This window comes from Hetaerina americana, unplaced genomic scaffold, assembly GCF_022747635.1.
Source record: "Hetaerina americana unplaced genomic scaffold, ioHetAmer1.1.p SCAF_2, whole genome shotgun sequence".
Lineage (NCBI taxonomy): Eukaryota > Metazoa > Arthropoda > Insecta > Odonata > Calopterygidae > Hetaerina > Hetaerina americana.
Window position 1 is genome coordinate 10,477,873 of NW_027286763.1, and position 19,611 is coordinate 10,497,483.

The window sequence follows — 19,611 nt, forward strand, 5'->3', positions numbered from 1 at the left end:
AATTGTACATAAATAGCTAATTGAAAACAAATGTTTACTTTATTGTACTCTTTCACAGAGTAAATGCATGAATTTACCAATAGAGTGAAAAAAACAAAGTTTTCATCCCTGACTGAACCTTAGGTCAACTTGATTCGCTTCTTCTTTGCCCTGAGTGGCAATGGGGCGGCCGTCTTGAACACGGTGCTGGAATGAAAACGGAAATGAAAATGCATGAATGAGTGGCAGGGGGGGGGGGCTTGAAATAAGGAAGCTATTTCATTCCCTGATGAGGGGGATAAACAAAAATCCTCCTGATTTCTCAACTCTTCAATGGAAAGCTGGACTTCCAAAGGAAAGGTGTCAGAGAAGATTGTCAAATGTGCAAAGAGAACATGCGACATCAAGGGTAGTTGCATGCACATGTCACTCTATTTATTCTAAATTAACATTCCATCAAGGCATCTGCTCTTTGAATTGTAGAAAGTGGAAAACTAGATTAAATCTGTTCAGCATTGTGCCTAAAAATATGAAGAGATATTTTCAGATAGTGCTGGACCACTTATTTTAACACAAATTGACATCGTCCATTGGGATGTCTTAAGGACCCAAAAACTTTTTAAGATTATAGTGAAAACTTGTGGAACTCTTAATCCACTCAAATTTGATAAAATAAATCGTAAATGAGGCATTGTGGCTGAGAAACATTTCATATATATATATATATGACATGAACTACACCTAAAACCTTAAAATAATTCTGAGAATGTTAACCACCAAAAACCTCCAACTGATTCAGAGAATGCTGGATGTCCAATAACAAATTTAACCTTGCATATGTTAAATACCTCATTTTATCAAAATATATGATCAAGAGGTTTTTTTAATCGAGTGATAAGTTGGATGAACTGAAATAGGTTGCATTACCCAATTGTCCGAGAAATGGTTTAGCCAGATTTTTTGTACTGCTAAGTAAAAAGTCAGCCTATGAAATAGTAAATAATTAGTGAACTTACTGACAGGTGGTGCAGATGGGACTGAATTTGCAGAACACTGTAAGAGAATGCCAATATTTATTAAGAGGGTGATGGATAAGCACAGAGTAACAGCAATTGATCATGAACTGATAATGCAGTCTACTCACCAGATAAACAGATGGAGCAAACATAGCCAATATCAATCAGCTCTCGATGACAGAAGCATGCAGCTCTGTAATCAACTTTGACAGGCGGGGGGAGGACTAATTTTTTCCGTATAGGTGGCTCAGGAAGGAAAACCCACTATAAAGCAACAGAGGATAGATATTGGGTCACGATAAGTATAAATGCCAAAAGCAGTGCATGATAGATTACATTACAGTAGTGCCTTATACCTAAAATGATCCTAACTTTGCAGAGTTTAGATGCGAATACAGGGAGAAATCTAACTTAAATTGATCTGGAGGTTGAAAAATGCTTCCATAATAGAACTACATGTGTAGTGAAAAAATGCATTCCCTGATTAAACAATCTCATGAGACAAACTTGCATTACACTTGTATCCCATTATAGCATGTAAAGAACTTCAACTCAGTGGACACAGATGTCTTAGGCTGGCAAGAATAATACATTAGAGACTTCTTAAATAATATGTTAAAGTGCACTAACAGCACAGCAAATAAATTCAATTTTAACTGTTTATCAAAAAGAAATTAGAAGAACATTTATCTTAAAAAATTATGGCCTAGGTATGTGACTTACATTACTGTACAACTTCTTTCATCTCGTAGTTTGAAGATAAGAGAACACATTCCATTAAATAAAATGTGCCAATAGTATTGTTACACTACCACGACTTTGGTAAGTCTACGTATTTTCATAGTTAACTAAGCCAACTTAAAGTTCAAAAGTCTATTAATGATTTGTGGAAATCAAGACTAAAAGACTGAAAAATGATTCAATAATAAATGAGCTATTAAGGTTCATTTAGTTTACAAAGAACAAAAAATAAATCAGCCAACTAGGCTCAAGTGTGAATCAAATTTCAAAGTTGGAATTGTAATTTCAGATACGAGATGAAGAAGTAGCTTGATTAAACTATATAAATGAAGAAATTGATTATTCTTAGGGAAAACTGTTACTAATACTTTAAAAGTTTAAAATATAAGATTTTTATTCTGAAAATGCACATCAGCTTTGATCATAAGATCATAATGAATAACAGACACCATATGAAGGAGAGTACTGCCACCATTAGCCATGGATCATGTCAGTTAAACAAAAAAGCTGAAAATGTTGAAATGATTACATGAAAAGATGATCTGTATGATCTAAAATGTTGGTCTTCAGAAAAGTGATTTGAAAAAAAGGAATATGCAACAGTATTAATGGAATTGCTCAAAATGTCTATTTAATAGTTATTTATACCCATATGTTTACTCATTTGAGGGTATAGAATTTAGCTACTTTCGTTTGGTCAAAACTTTGCATCACATACTGGATACTTGACAAGTCCTATAAAGAATACTTAAAGACATTTTAATAATTTTACATAAGCAGTTTTTTGTAGCTCTTATAAATCAGTATTTCACATTAAAGTCATGGTGTGTGTGTATTACAATCTATTTACATTTTCATGCTTGGCACACTTATTTAAAACTATTTTTTAGACATTTAACAATTTTTGTGACCACATTTCATACATTTACGGCACTCCCTTGAGATCATTCAGAGCAGTTTGTTGAAAGCATATATCTAAGTTATTTGAACAACTTGTTCACTTTACCATTAAATATCTTTTTGAATATCTGTTGCCATGTAATCTCAAATTTGGAGGATATTAAGGGAAAGGAAGGGTTGTATAGTTGATCATCAAGGATGTGTTACAGACAAATATTGGGAAATTCATCAGGACATTAAAGAAAGTATTATAGTAAAAAAAAATGTTTATAAAGTGAAGAGTCAATGTTAAGGAACTTAATTAAAATTGCTTTGAATTGTTTGTAAACTAGTTCATTAAGCCACCAGGATAAAAATGGACTGGGGGCTTATAAGATGTGGGCAGAGAGTGAATGGACAGAAAGTGAGATGGAGAGAAAGAAAAACAAATGAATAAATGCGATGCATAATGGGGATGAGAGAAGTTTTTGGGAGCAAGACAACTTTGGATGTAAATATGGATGCAGGGCAGATTAAATGGAAGTTGAAAATTGAATACCATGATAGAGAGAGGGAGGTTGGGTAACTGGGTCAAAGGGAGGGAACAATGTGAATAATTAAATGAAGAATAGAAATTATCTTTCCACTGTCGGAAAGATACATTGTATTCTTCATTTAATTAACATGCATTTCCACAAAGTTGAGCCGGGAACAATTGAACAATGAGAATCTTGGTCCGAGTGCAGGGTGGAAAAAAGTATGTATGTCAACCAATATTTTTTTAGAAAATCCAAGAGATGATGGCACTCATAGTATTGGAAAAGATTTAGCAAGCCACATCTCTCACTAGAATGCTGTAAAGTTTCAGCTACATCATCACATGGTTTCATTTTCATACTCGATTGAAGCAATTGACTTTTTTTATTTGGAAATATAGAAAAGTATGATGGGTTGATTAAACGTTTCCATTAAAAAGGCTAAACATCAAAAGAAATTAAAGCAGAGTTGGATGAAGTTCATTTCACAATTACTCCGGTGTTTGCGACTGTATATGTACAGTTGGATGAGTTTAATCAAGACCGTATCTGATGACCATCATATGGGACATCTATTAGAATTTTCTTCCTCCAAATTGATTGACAAAAACCACAATAAAGTTTTTAGTGATACAGTGATTCTATTTCAAAATTCATCCTTCCCCAATTGTTTGTTTTTTCCTGGCTGCATGAATGGTTCAGCTTTAAAAAAAAATATGTTCTGCAATCCACTTAATGATAGTTGTGTTCTTTTAAAACTATAATTCCACCCTTATAAAAATGGCTGAAAAAAATACAATTTTGATTGATAAAAAAACTCAATCACACTGAATGTAAAAGGAGAGTTTCCTCATAAATTTGCCGATATCACGACCATAGTTTTCACATACATGGTTATCTGTGTGTTTTTCTTAATATGTGTGATTCATCATGCATACATCAGAACATGTATCATATTGAGGGAGTTTACTGCATTAATGATTCCTATCACATCATTTCCCCCTGCTTTGCTTTAGTTTAAGTGGAGAGTACACATACCAGGAGGTATTGCAGGAGTCCCTGCATCTGTGGTATCTTCAAGTACAATCCCCCCGTGATGTCACAGCCCTGCTGAAGCAAACCATGATCTTGGTCCAGACTGCATACGTCCATCACCACATTCTGTCAGCACAAATATGAGGCATTAAGCATTAAATATAATAATACAGAGATATTTATAAATACCAAGTATTACATACACTAATGAGGATGCACAGCAAAGGTGGAGAAAATGACCCGTATTAAATTTATATTATGATATGGGAATCAGTCAACATAAGATTGCAAGAGCATATGAGTGTGGGTGTGAAATCTGCATATTGTGTGCATGTGCATGTATACATACAAACACATACATACACAACATTGTTATTGTTAAAGAGTTATCCCGAGGGAGATCAGGGTAACAATTGTAAAAACGTAGATAAGGGGAATAATTATCTTACAGTAGATCTTTAAGGGATTCAGCACCTAAGCCATGAAGGAGATGCATCATTGGAGCAGTGATAATAATCTCACATTTCATAGAGACTTACTTAGAGAAACCTACTCTACCTCTTCCAAACCTCTTTCCACATAATAAAAGTATTCATGCAATGAATGCAACCGCCACCTCAGGCTCATAGCTTCTGATTGCTTCAAATGCTCATCATCATCATGTCATGCTACAGTCAATAAAATAATCAATGGGACATACGAGATGTGTCTGAAAAGTATCCGACCTACGTTTATTTTTTTTGATTGTGATGTTGTTGTGCACTACGAATTTACTCCAAGAGGTCAGACTATCAACAAAGAATATTACATTGAATTTCTGGAAAGATTGGGTGATGCCGTGAGAAGAAAACGACCGCGTCTCTGGTCAAGCGGTGACTGGCTTCTTCAACACGATAACGCACCAGCACATTCATCTGACATTGTGCAGCAATTTTTGGCAAAACACAAGATTGTACAGCTTTGCCAGCCTCCATACGGTCCCAACATTTTCGGCTAGGAAGCAAGCTATGTATTGAGTTCCTGTCTGCACCCAGGGTAATCCCCTTTTAGCTAGAGCCAGTATCTTTACACTCCCTTCACCGTACATACTAAAATGTGTCTGTTTCTCTGAGTAACCTTGATAAATTTTCAACCAATGCTGATTACCATAATTACCCCAACAGTTCAATAAATAATACAAACATGTATATACATACTATTATACACACTATTCAATACTCAGGCTCTCTTTTGTCTATAAGGTCCCTACCATTCTGCCTCTGTACCATCCAACAAAATTCCCAATGTAACCAAAGGTGTCACTTTTCCTGCAATATTTAAAATGAGGAGCAAATTATTTCTTGCGAAAGTGTTGATGTCCATCAGTGATTTTATGGAAGACTCATTGGTTAATATGAAGTGTAATCCATTTCTTTATTTTTTGTTTCTAATTTTGAACAAACATTAGTCGTAGCTACACAAATGTAGCTTGTCCATGGTTAAATAAATAAATTATTATCATTGGTTTTTCTAGTGAAATCAAGACTAATTTATGAAACTTGATGATGTTTGTCTTTACATATACATTAATTAATTTTTAAATATTAGCCGGCATTTCAATCCTAGGGTTGGTTTGCTGCAGCACATATCTTTCCATTCTACTACATTTAAATGCGAGACGAGGCAGCATATTCTAGGGAGAATAATGTGGTGGTTTCCCGTTACCTTCCACATCGCAGTACTGCGGCCAATACTGTTCACTTCACTGTCGCCCACAGCAGTGGCAGCTGATGCCGGGCCAACCCAATCGGTCTGCACCACCAGTGCCTAATGATGAAACTTCTGCCTTTCACCATGGGTTCAGGGGTCTATTTTTCTCGTTGCCTCTTTCCAAAAACCACTATTGTGGTTTTCCTGTTAATGTATAGTTGCCTCGACCACCATTAACCATTAACAAATTTTTTCTACGCCAAAAAATTTGTAAATATACATGCATTAAATAAATTGTAGGTGTGTAGAAGGTGAAATGGACAGAAAGGAAATCAAATGAAGTACTGGGTATAATGGGCAAGGAGAGGGAGATGGATGCAGAGCATATTGATCAGCAGTGGGACGTTGAAGACCGTGATAGAGGGGAGAATGTTTTCTTATTGTTTTACAATGTTGCTAGAATGAGAAAGGGACAGAAATAGGATTGGGATGTTGGACGGAGTGAAGGAAGTACTTGGGATTGAAGAGGGACTTACTATATTGCCAGATGCCAGGTTGTGTTTGTTATTAGGAGAGGCAAGGAAATCGTCTCTGTATCCTTTTAAGTAGCTCATGTCCATCCGAAACCTACCTTAACCAGTAGATTACTGATGATTATGCATTGCATTTAATAGAAGAAGAATGTTAAATAAGATTTCATCAAATCATTTCTAGTTAAAATATATTCCAATATGTATTATGATGGATGAAGTCAGATTTAAAATGTTAAGTAAGTCAATGATGGAAAACCACTCCCTTAATTCTTCATTCCACCTTGTTGAGTACATTTTTACCCGCATGTGGCAAAGATAATGGTTGCCTTTACTACAAATTCCAACAAATTGAATGGGAAAGGAAGAATGATATGACCATCATTCTCTAGCGTACATTATTGGTTGAAATATTCCTGGCAGAAAATTAAAAGTGAGACGACAGCGTGCATGAGGAAAGTGAAATATCTGTGGAAATGATTTAGCAGTAGTAATGACAAATTTCTGGGATTCTAAAAATGAATAAATGTTTACACAGTTGCTTATTTTTTCATGCATCAATTCCATTTTCTTCGTATTATGTGTTAACATTAAAATACTTTGATTCTTTTCTATCTTATCTATGTATTTTTTGTAAATTCTAACCTATAAAATCACAGTGGGTCTTATGCACTGAGTGGGCTGGGAAAAACTGCAAATCACACTCTCCAAAATATCAGTGATTGTTATTTTGCCCACCTGGATACCCATTATACTGCCATATTATTTAGAAAATGTTCCACATGGAGAACTATAGTGAATGAAAATTTCCGTGGGTCCTTCAATAATTCCTTAGAAAATCCAAGAGATGGTGGTTATAGCGTTGGAAAAGGCTTTTAGTGAGCCGCATCTACCACTCAACTGCCATTAAAAGGTCAGCTATACCCATCATGCAGTTTCATTTTCATAGTCAATTGAAGCAACAAGCAATAGTTTATTTAGAAAAATTGAAAAAAATTGATTTCATGAAGTGATTATTTTCGTACTTACTAAACAATTCTATTAAATAGGATTAACACTGAAAGAGATCAAAGCCAAGTTGGATGAAGTTCATGGCACATCTGCTCCTGTGTCTGTTTACAAATGGGTGAATAAGTTTAAATGTGACTGTATATCCACAAATGATGAACACTGTTTGGGTGCAGTGGAAGTTACTTCCTCCAAAATGATTGACAATGTCCACAATATGGTTTAGTGTCCAGTGAATCAAAATTTGCAAAATTATTATTATTATTACTTTTTATTTGCCCAGAGATCACAATACAAAAATACCAGGTAGGTGGTGTATGTACATGATATAAGGCACGTCAAAAAGGAGCAAAGACACAGGCTCAATTAAGATGCATAAAAGAAATGATGCTCATAGTTACATAAATGTTTGGCATAAACCCATGAACATTGGCTGTAACATGCACATGCAATATCAAATTCAGAAAAATCATTGATCACCAACATGAAACAGACCATGACCATTGCTATAAACTAAAAGTATGAACTTACCGGTTGGGAATATTATTGAGATATTCGTCAACCGAGAAGAACATTGATATCTTTTTAATTTATGCCTGAATGCCACAGTTCCCTTTGTATCCTTGATACTTTAGGGTAGATTGTTATATAATCTGATGCCCATTTCATTGGATCCTAATTTCAATGCTTTAGTTCTTATATTCCCATAATGAATGTCATTCCTTCCTCTGGTGTTATGATGATGATAGGCAGAGTTAAGAGAATAGTTGCCAATGTTATTTTTTATGTATAGAATTAAAAACATAATGTAGATGCACGGGAGTGGTAGCAAATTTAATTCATGGAAAATAGGCCTTGATGGAGCATTGTGAGGTTTCCTGGAGATGATTCTAATAGCTTTCTTTTGCATTTTAAAGATGGTTTGAGAAATAGCAGCTGATCCCCATAATATTATACCATAAGTTATATTTGAATACATTTCACCATAGTATAAATTGACTAGTACAGTTTTACTTGTAGTTTCATACAGGTGTCTTAATAAATAGCAAGTTGAACTGAGCTTGTGTTGAAGGGCTTTCACATGAGTATTCCAAGAAATATTGGCACATAGAGAAATACCTAGAAATTAGCATTCTGTCGCATGCTCAATTGATTGGTCATTGATTTTTACCAGCAGATCATCTGACACGTTCTTATTGCGTGTAAAGTATACTATTTTACTTTTATTTACATTTAAGTCTAGAAGGTTGTCTGTACACCACTTGTTTATTGCAAGTATGACAGACTTAGATTTTTCCACAAGGCTGGGATATGTTTGTGTTGATATTATTACATTAGTGTCCTCAGCATACAGCATGCTGCTATTATTTCATCATTATTTGGTAAGCAGTTAGGTAGGGTATTGATGTATATCTGAAAGAGGAGTGGCCCAAGGGTTGAGCCTTGTGGAACACCTTTGTTAACTTGGTATGCTTCAGATGAATATTTTGACCCATCAACTAATAACACTAGTAAATGGAGAGTATTATGAGTTGCTATTGCACAAGCTGATCAAAGAAATCAAGGGAAAACATCCTCATTTGGCAAAAGAAAAAAATTCTCTTTCATCAAGACAATCCATATGTGAAGTTTTGATGACAAAAAATATGGAATTAAAGTTTGAATTATTACAAAATCCACTGTATTCACCAGATTTGACCCCAATGACTTTTTTATTATTTACAAAAATGACTCAGCGGAAAATGATTCAAGTCGAACAAGGAGGTCATTATTCCTTTAGAAGCCCCAAAATTTCAGAGTTTCAGAGGATGCCTCGATAGCTTAACTGGCTAAAGCACTCGACCGGATATTGGGTGATCTGGGTTCGGATCCCAGTCAAGGCAAATTATTTTTACACTGAATTTGTTGCATTGAATTGTACACTAGTGGATGACTCCGTCAAAGGTTACTGTTGCGGCATCTTCTGCAGTTTCTTTGCCATATTTCTAATTCCTTTATTATTCATCTTTTATTGATGACGTCTGAATATTATGTCATCGCACCATCACATCACCACTCTTCCTCCTTCCGGTGGGAAGAGGTGAGATGGAACATCATGAGGAAAGGGTATGTAATTCTTAGATTTTGGGAAGTAGCAGTTCAGGAAATGCAGTGATATGGAGAGAGTATAGAATGATATAGGTTAATAGCGAGAGAAACTGCTAAGGAATATAAGACTCTGGTTAAATACTGGAGAGCTCTCTTGTGCATTTACAATTATTTGATTAAAAAAGTTATATGAAGTACTGGCCTTAATTCATTGAGTCAGTAAATGTAAAATCATAAATGCACCATCTTGCTAAAGCCTTGGGGATGGTTCCCTCTCACCTGAAAGAAATACTCCACCATTAGCAGCAAAGAACCTCTAGTCTCAGCAGCATGGTTTTCTATGGGTGAGGCAGGTTGATTAGTCTCACTACTTCAAACCTGGCTATTTCTCACAATCATAGCACGGTGTTATTCTGTGCATGTTCTAATGACATTAAGATCTTGGAGCATAACACTTATCAATAAAGTATGAAGTTCTGTATTTAGATGTGTGCAGTGTCTCCATAATCATATTACATTTGACATATGAGTCCTTTTTGGTCCAGATGAAGTTGCCCAGTCACATATGCAAGTTGGATTGATAATTTTGCTGACTAAGGGGAACATTATCATATGTCAACTTCAATTACCCAGATTTTCTCCTGGGAAACTGCAAGCACTGATCATACATCGGGGCTTCACCCTACTGATATCTTTCTGAGTCACTGGGCACTTATCATGTGTGCAAACACTTGTTCTTGTGTTTAAACCAAGGGCTCATTAAGATTAGTCCTTAAGATCCACATTAAGATCTCCTACAGTACTCTATTGCTTTCTCCCAGAGGTTGTTCGTTGTTCCTAAACCATAGTCCCCTACCTCAATACAATCTCTACCTTTGCCTACCATTGCATTCCAAACCACCCCACCACTATTAAATTCCAGAAACACTAGCTTTCATTTCTTTTCATTGATCATATATCCTATTTCTTTCTTTCTATGATTGTTCCGTGGCATGCAGACCTGAACAAATGGCCAAGTTCATGCAAGCAGGTGGAACAGTTTATGTATCTTGGGCCGAGATGGTCACAGTAGAAGGTATAAGAGAGGAAGAATTTCATTAAAGGATGCTTTCACAAGAAGGAGGGAATTAATGACAGGGACATTAAGGGAAGTTAAGAAATGATGTGAAACTTTCGGTATGGAGTGTAGTTTTGTACAATATGGAAACATGATGGTTGAAGGAGGATGATAGGAATAGATCAGAGACTTTAGAGATGTGTGTAGAGAAGGATGGCTAAGCTAAAATGAATTGACAGCAAATCGTATGAAAAAGTACTAGGTATGATAGGAGAGGAAAGAGGGTCATTTTGAGAAATTCAAAGATGACAAAAAAGGTGGATACAGGGTATTTAGATTGGTGATGGAATGCTGAAGGAATGTGACAGAGGGGAGAACATTATGCCAACAAGGCAGGGGAAGCAAAAGGATAGGGATGTTGGATGGAATGAAGCTGAAGAATGGAATGCATTTTCAATTGAAGAAGTGTTTATTGTAGTGTGGGGTGCCAGGTTATGTCTTGTTGGCGAGGTTAACAAATGTAGGAGTTTACAATCTGTGTCCATCCAAAATTTACTTTAAACAGTAGACCAACAAATATGCAATATTGATAGTCTAACAATATCATATTGACTATGAGGTTAACTAATGTAGAAGTGATGTGTACTTGTAGACTACCAAATATGTACTATTGTTAGTCTACATCCCTTTTGCACACTTTGAACCCGCTCATTTCGTTACAGCAAGCCAGTACCACACCAATATTCAGCTTAATATTCCTCTTTATCTTAGTGAAAAATAATTTTTTATTTCTTTCAAACATATGCTTCAGCTCTTTAACTCAAGACAATGTAAGCACCATTCTCTCAACAGTGAAGTCAGTTTAAGATAGATGTACTTTGAAACAATGGCTCAGGCAAAACTAACTATTCTATTATCCAGTTTGCATTAACACTTAAAAGGAAATATTCAAAATGGACCAGAATGAACTTTTTCCTGATTGGTGAACACACATTAACAGGTAATGAAACTGTTTAATACTACATCATTCAACCAATAATTTTCATATTGCTCAAAAATCATATATAATCTATTTATACAATTAAACATTGAAAAGTTTGATAAAAAACCATGCATGCACATTCCATGAAATTTATAAAGAAGAAAAAAAATACTTGTCAGAGAGATGTTTCATTTAAGGGGACTTGTGTTCCTACGAACTTTCAATTAAATCGAGAACTTACACATTTTTGAGCTGTGAAGAATACATTCATGAAATTCATGTACTGAGAGGCACTGTCTCCACTTGCTGTGATGACCAAAATTCGAGAGTTCATCTTTCTGCTTGATGGGTTTTCTTTGTTGAGCCTTGATGGGAATTCAATAGTAGATACATACATCACACAGCATTCATATCCATTTGTATTTCCTTTGCAATGACTTCTTTAAGTCATTTTGCCATTACAGTCAACTTAAGATCATTAGCAACAAAATTTTTTATATTATAGATCTCTGGCACTTAGCTAAGAAGATGAGAAGGCAATAAAAGGAATGTATGATAAAACACTAATAACACTGATCTTAAATGGTAAGGATGCAATAACTGAACACAGAATTTTGAAAAAAGGAACAGAGTGTAATCAGTATAATTTAAATTTTTTGATATCATTCATTGCAACACCTTTCTACATTTGAAGTTCAAAGAATCACACAAGAAATGCAGGTTACCACTAATTCTTCTTCTGGTGAACACACTGTAATTCCTCCCATGAGCTAAGAAATATTGTACCCAAAATATGCCCATCAGAAATGCCCATGTGTGCACTTTTAATAGCAGTGGTTGTTGCTATGTTGGTCGCTTCTCCCTAGACACCAAATGTGCTATTGATTCCACACATTGGTGTGAAATTTGAATCATAATTATAAATCATAAAGATCAATTCTTGAAACAAGAAAGAAAATTGGAAACAAAAACAATACTAGGGCATTAAGTGCTAATGCAATGATTGGGTGATTGGGGTATCGCATTCACCAATTTAAAATGTAGAACACAGACTGCAACTGTAGAAGGTAAATTAAGTTCATATTACTGCATTTACAGGTGACTCCAACAGCACAAGGAATCTGTGTGTGTGTGGTGCTGTTGAGCCACATGATAGAGTGAGGAAAATGTCTCACAACATGGTTTATGGTAGTGCTTTTGGGTGCCAGGCAAAGGTATATTTGCACCAGATTTCAGAGTGAGAGAAGAGTTTCAATTTAAGGTTGGTTGCAATGGATAAGTGTTGGTAACCTACAGTATATAGAACTCAATCAGGATTTATCTGTTTCCTAGATTTTGAAAAGGCTTTTGATGGAGTGAGGTAGAATTAATGAATTTACTGCAGAAAAAGAAGTAGATAGGAGGGAGAAGAGATATATCACAACCAGTACATGTCTTGCTAGCAGATAAAAGAACCTTGTTCATGTGGTAGCTGGATGGACAAGGTGGGAAGGGTTTGGAAGAGGGTATACCACATGGCTAACCATTATTATCCATACTCTTCAACATATAAGCTGAGGAAATAGTAAATGAGGCATGGGAAGGGTTGGAAATAGGGATGAGATTTGGTGGAGAGTTCAAAAAATCAGAATTGCGGCCTTTCAAGCTACAGTTAGCCAGTCAGCAAAGGGGTTACAACCACAGCTGAGCACATCAGAAAATCAGAGTGATAGGTTTGGAATGAGAATCAATATAAACTAAGCTTAGGAGGTTTTAAGATAAAGGAAAGCTAAATTAAAAGTTTAAATATGAGGAAAAAACTAGAGCAGGTTGAACAGTTTATCTTTCTTGGATGTGTTTTGCACCAATGCGATCAAAATAGCAGGGACGGAAGGAAGAATTGTGCTAGGCAAAGAAGCTTTCATGATGAGGGAAATGATGACAGGGACATTTTGGTAAGGATGTTAAGATAAGCCCCATACAAACTTTGATATACTGGAGCACTGTTTTGTAAGGCATTGAAACATGGCTTTTGAGACATGGGTTTGGAAAAGGATGGAAAGAGTAAAATGGATAGAACAGAATACAAATGAAGTTCTGCAGGAAAGATGCTGAGAATTTCGGTATGCAATGACATGTTGAAGATTGTGAGGGGAGAACATGCACCAGTGAGGCAGGGAGAGGGAAAGGACAGGCATGTTGGATGGATTGCAGGGGGGAAGATAGTCTGCAAAATTGAAGATTGTGCTAGGCTTAAAAATACAGCTGAGTTCAGTCCGTGCCCATTCAAAACCTACCATTAATAGTAGATTAATAAAAGAATAATGATAAAAATAGGGAATTAGAATTTATTTTGCCAACTTTAAACTCAAGAGAATGAAGTGCAGATAAACATGGCGAATTTTCTCCTGTATACTTATTATAATGTGATAATTGTTTGTGTATGCAGAACATCCACCAGTGAAAGACAATTATTTTTAAGTTTAAGGAAACTCTTTGCAAAAACATCTTGGAAAAATGTGAGTTGATAATCATTTTTGGATATGTAAATCTAAATGTATCAACAAATATGAAGTGAGTTCAAATGTTGGAGAAAATATTATATATATTTCACAATTCATTCCCCAACTACGGGAAAAGTATGCTTAGACAATATTATTGCGCAAAGGAATTAAATTTATGTAACTGATATTCATATCAGACAAACTCCTTTGGATGAAGACTTATTGCATAGTTCATGTAAAACTGTAAGTCAATTCATTAAGATTGCATTAATTATAATGTCAGATTGACGAGGGCAAAGGCATTTCAGACTATGGGAATATGTAGCCCGAGGTACCATGGCAGAGTGTAACTGCATATGATGATGTAAATATAGATTTTAATTTTCTTAAATTTCAATATAAGATTCATACAATCACTGTTTTTGTGAGAAACACTGAGAAAATAAATCTATATCAAATGGCTGATTTAATATTAATACCTTTGGCATAACATACATAGGTTTCTCTCTGATTTTCCACAAACTTTTGAAATATCCAAAATAAATACTATCCCATAAAAAATGATCTAACAAATGTATCTGGTACCTGTGTACGTAGCATAGAGCCATTGCCAGGGAGCCGGCAAGCAGTGAATCTCCACCAGAGCAAGAGCTACCATTGCCTTGCAAACTCTCTACCTCATCATGGTCGGAACTAGATATCAGCTTGTGGATGGCCTTGCGCACAGTCTTCTCAACAAGAGTGAACATTTCATATTGTCCATCCACCTGCTGCATGTTCCTAAAATCGCCATCATCGGCCATTTCTTCATCTCCGGCATTTACAGATGGATATAGGTATTTACTACATGAGAAAATAGACGGCAATAAAAATGTTTTAAAATGAAATTTTCCACGAACCTTTATAATTACAGTCAAAACACTCTAGGAAATGTTTTCATTTGAGATCATTTTCAATTCTGGTTGGGAATAAAATGGGAAATCATTATTGTAGGGAAAAGGTGGTGGGTAATATTGAACGTCAGAGAAATAGTCACAGGGTCACATAAATGCTCGAAATACAAATAAAATGAGGGAAATATATGATTTCATTCATTCGAAAATAACAACATAAAACTGTTTTGAGGATTACTTTTCCACAAGAAAATGATACAAAGTGTAAGACTTAGGTTGGGTGGAAGGTGTTATTTGGGGAATGTAACCGATGGCTGACTTCATTTGTGCCAGTAGGAATGGGAGGATGATTTGGAATTGTTGAATTTACAGGGAATGAGGAAAGGCAGGAATGAACCCGACGTCTTAACGAAAGACGCCAATGGATCCTAACTTTATGTACCAGCTGACGGACAGCTTCTACGACTTTAATTTTCAAAGTAGGGGTCTGGGTAACACTGAAAACTTCTAACACCGCTGGGATTCAAACTCGGGTGCTTTAAGCGGGAAAGCATTACACTAGCCACCTCAATTTGATCCAACGGCTTGCCGGATTCCGACTTACCTGCACTGACTATGGCAAGCAATTATTGCCAATTTATTATTACATTTCATCATCAAGTGGGAGTTAGAAAAGGCAATCACAGATTCAAGGATCTGAGTTAAAGTTTGGCTGCCATCCCTGAAGATTCTCTGAGATGGGTTCGTATCTATTATCACAATAAGTAAACTGCTTTCCACCTCTATAATGAAAAATGAATACATCAAAAACAATAAGTTCTACTACATAAAGGGATATTATGGCTATTTTCGCGAGTGACATACTATTTGACGACTCACGAACTATAAAGCTATGCATACATTCAGCTATCCAATCAATGATTCACAAAATGTTACGTTAACAGTTAAACCCCATTTAGTCGTAAGTGCAACTTACCATCAGCCATATTAATTTATTTTCACAATGGACTTTCGTGACTCAAATATTATCCTTGCGAAGATCAGGGTTTAGGTCATAAACCATTCGTATCACCCATCACAATTATGTGGCATACAGAACAAATATTAAACATAAACAAACCCTGTGAATCAGTACTCTGCTCAACAAGACACAACAACAGCCATCAGCGCAAGGTCCAGCCCGGTGTCTTGAGCTGTGTCGTTCATGAACGAATCATTCGTTATAAACGAACCATATCCCTTACGCCTGCAATTCGTTCCTGGCTCAAAAAGAACGAAATGAATGAAGAGTCCATTTTCCAAGAACATATTTTTAATGGAAATACTTGGTCAATCAAGTTTACTGAAATTGGCCCACGACTATTTACCGGCCTTTGGAGCTCTGGATTTTTCAGTCATACCAACGTAAATATTTTTGCACGAAGTAACTAAGTAAATCCCCTAAACCATGGAAGTAATCTCACTACAACGGACATATTAAACTCAGTGATACTCCCTGTTATCACTTGCAATTGTAAGACCGGGATGAGTTATGTAGTATATGATATACGGCCCTAGGAAGACATTTACACTGAAGTACACCAACCACTGGAACCAGTGGAATGGATACTCAATTGTTCCTGGCTCAACCTTGTGGAAATTCATTTTAATTAAATGAAGAATAGGTACCTGATGATGACGCTTGAGCGTTGAAACCAGTTGTACGCAAATAAAGGACAGTGGAAAGATACAATGTATTCTTCATTTAATTAATATGATTGATACCTCTGAGGCAGGAATTTTACAATTACAATGGATAGTAACCCTCTTGCCACTATGGATAACCCCTCTAAGGCTGCAACTTCAATTGCTGCAGATGGGTTACAGAGATGGCATTGATGATAGCTAATTATAACTATGATGTTAAGTATGGAACATTCATTTTACCAGTTTTTACGTAGGCATTTGACATGAATTGAGACGTTGGCTAAACATTTAAAGCAAATAGACCGAAATTGATCTAATGCTTGTAATGTGTAACTCAGTTGTTGATGGATACATTACTGTGCTGGTTAAAACTCATCCCAATGACGTTGTAGCTTAAAATTTCAAGTATACTCCTTAAAGGACATTTGAGAGTAGTAAAAATGAATACTGAGGTAGATTGAATTATAAAAATATTTAGAGAAACTAAAATCAAGCAGAGGGCATCAGGCTACTCAAAACTGTCCTAGTTATTCCAAAGAGTCTTTGCTAGCTGGCTACCTGGGAGTGGCCAAACTTCCTTGAAATAGGATAGAATTTAGATTAAATGAAGAACACAATGTATTTTTCAACTGTTCTTTATTTTGGTACCGCTAGTTGCAATGCTTAGGCATCATCATCAGGTACAATTTAGTCAAGTTGCGGTCCATTTATATACCATTCATGTGGGTGAGAGAGGGGGGAAGGAGGGAGGGGAAAGAGATGGAGTTGTGATCAACGACTAGCCGCCAGGAAGGATGGACAAGTGGGAAGAGCTGGAAATCAAAAAGAATTTGACAAAGGGTCATTTGGTCAACAGTTCATTGTTTGAATACCTCTCCCCAATCCTGAAAGCAGCCCTTTCCTTCACGGAAAGGCCTAATCCCCCCCACTGTGAGCCCCAACAATCACCTTTCCTGACACTTAACACCCCTCTCCTTCCCATCAATGCCGATCACAACACAAAATGAAAAAATTACTAATGAGAGTGAAGGTGATGGTACACACTATTTTCCAGATGGGGCATTCACAAATTGGTTATAAATGATGAAAGGCCACAATTTAATGCAAGTAAATTTGGTCTATTTGGAATTGATCATGAATTGTAACAACTGGAAGGAGAGACAAATACAAGATATGGACCTAAAAAGGATCTCAGAGGAGAAATGCTATGCTACCATTCCATATATGTATCCATGGTGGCATGGAAACATCCTCACATGCCAACCCAGAGGTTGTGGGATCAATTCCCGCTTAGATGGGTTCCTGCCTATCCTCCACCAAGGATTTGGATGTTTGTAATTGTGTAATGTACAGGGGTTAGGTGGGACTATGAAGTCTTTATCTCGCCCCAACAAAGTCGTAAAATAAATAAATGTATCAGGAACCATGGAGATGATTGCTAGGATACTACATGACACACTTTAATGTGCCAAGAAAATGGGTAACATCCTATACAAACCAAATGACCCCAAATTTACTCATAAATATGTTTATATGACAATTAAAAAAGCTTCATCTCCTCTGATACAATGATTGAACACGAGGATTTGTCAGTATTTATTGATTCATTACTGTTGTGGAAATTTGCAGAGTAAGAGGATGCATTTATATGTCTATATTGTGAATGGAACAGCCAGTTAAAGCTTGGATGTACATTCAGTAACAACAAATTCTTCCGAATGCATTTGGAAACATTCAGATAAAATTGGAAGATAGAACTGGTGTCAAGTATCCAACAGCTGCAGCCATTGTAGAGAGCAATACATATTTCAGTGAACCCCATCTGTATCAGCATAACTATCTTCCACAATGTTGGTGGAAAAATTAAGGGTTGTATCCAAGACTTTTTCAGACATGAAAAAAAGCTGGTCTAGTTTGGTCCTCTGTATCCTGTGAAAGAAAGGGGAGTTTCTTTTAGGAGTCATCTAAAGCCTGGAGGCTGTCCTAAATATTTTTCATTTTAACCTTTGAACAACTTTGACAAAATATTATACATTATTTGACAGCTAATTGTTACAACTATTTGATTACACTGGACATTTTACAATTGATTTTTCTATTTTTTCTGTAATTGTCAAAAATATTCTGTGAATGGTTATGGAAATATCATAAACAGATACCAATGATTTACATTTGTACGCAGAATAGGTATTAGTTAAAAATATTATGGCTCTCAATATTTGCTCTCTAATTTATCACTAAGAAAATTGACTGTCCTAAACTGCAAGAGAAACAAAACATGAAATCAGTGTATAGCAAATTAATAACTTTGAAACATACGTACAAAATAATTGCTTCAAATAAGGTTCTAATTAATATTGTCGAATTATCAGTCGCTTTCAGCACTTCGCTAAATTTCTCTTCACAATTGTTTCTTATTAATTTTGTGGCCAGCTTCACTTTGAAATGCTGATGAATTACACCAATCGAAAATAAACAAAAAAATCCCATTAACTGTCGGTCAGGTACCCTCGACTTGCACTCAATAAGAAATATTAGATGAATTAGTACAGTACGTATATTTCCATTCATTCCTGTGTTTTTTTCTCACACGTTCCGCATATTTTCGTGTACTACATACACTAATGATTCTCTTTCTTTTACTTCTGAATGAGAGATACATGATAGAATTGCCCTGAATCAGCCGTTGATGATGGTGATGCTTGCATAGTTCTCAGAATCGCGCTCAACTTCATTTGCAAGAAGTAAACACGTGATGTCATATGTAGAAGTCAATGTTAAAATAATTTCTGCAGTGAACAGGTTCACCAGGGGTACGGATTGGTACTTTGTACATAACGTTAAGGGCTTGTTGTTGAGCAGAGAAGGCTTTGCTTCCATCATGAGTAATTCTAGATCCACACCGGCGAATATGCATATTATGTTCGTACTTATAATACTCATGTATAGTAATGATATGCCTATCCTCTAAGGCCGTATGTGACATGGGTGCCAACCTCTTCCAGAGTA

At 35.9% G+C, this 19,611-nt stretch overlaps 1 protein-coding gene and 1 long non-coding RNA gene across 3 annotated transcripts; both read right to left on the minus strand.

Annotated features, from left to right (window-relative positions):
- Positions 1-9: 9 nt before the first annotated feature.
- Positions 10-16,199, minus strand: Tfb4 (transcription factor B4). 2 transcript variants are annotated; one of them, XM_071584917.1, is made up of 9 exons: positions 15,893-16,199; positions 15,521-15,698; positions 14,609-14,866; positions 11,782-11,905; positions 5,891-5,992; positions 4,190-4,312; positions 1,124-1,259; positions 996-1,032; positions 10-186 (listed from the first exon to the last, which is right to left on the minus strand). In XM_071584917.1, the coding sequence occupies exons 1-9, from the start codon at positions 15,900-15,902 to the stop codon at positions 120-122; spliced, it is 1,035 nt and encodes a 344-aa protein (XP_071441018.1). In that variant the 5' UTR covers positions 15,903-16,199; the 3' UTR covers positions 10-119. The 2 variants fall into 2 exon arrangements, with proteins under 2 accessions (XP_071441018.1, XP_071441019.1); XM_071584918.1 differs by lacking the exon at positions 5,891-5,992 and having other exon boundaries at positions 19-186; positions 15,893-16,143.
- A 1,022-nt stretch (positions 16,200-17,221) lies between these two features.
- Positions 17,222-19,274, minus strand: LOC139687549 (uncharacterized). Its single transcript, XR_011700645.1, has 2 exons — positions 18,926-19,274; positions 17,222-18,531 (listed from the first exon to the last, which is right to left on the minus strand). It is a non-coding gene; the product is annotated as an uncharacterized lncRNA (long non-coding RNA).
- Between the last annotated feature and the right edge of the window lie 337 nt (positions 19,275-19,611).

What these genes read in the sequence shown, in the direction of transcription:
- Tfb4 (XM_071584917.1), bottom strand. An exon ending in GCTCTATGCTACGTACACAG is followed by an intron (nt 11,906 to 14,608) that starts GTACCAGATACA and finishes ATTCCCATCAAG; the next exon opens with GCTCAACAAAGAAAACCCAT. An exon ending in TTGCTCCATCTGTTTATCTG is followed by an intron (nt 1,033 to 1,123) that starts GTGAGTAGACTG and finishes ATTCTCTTACAG; the next exon opens with TGTTCTGCAAATTCAGTCCC.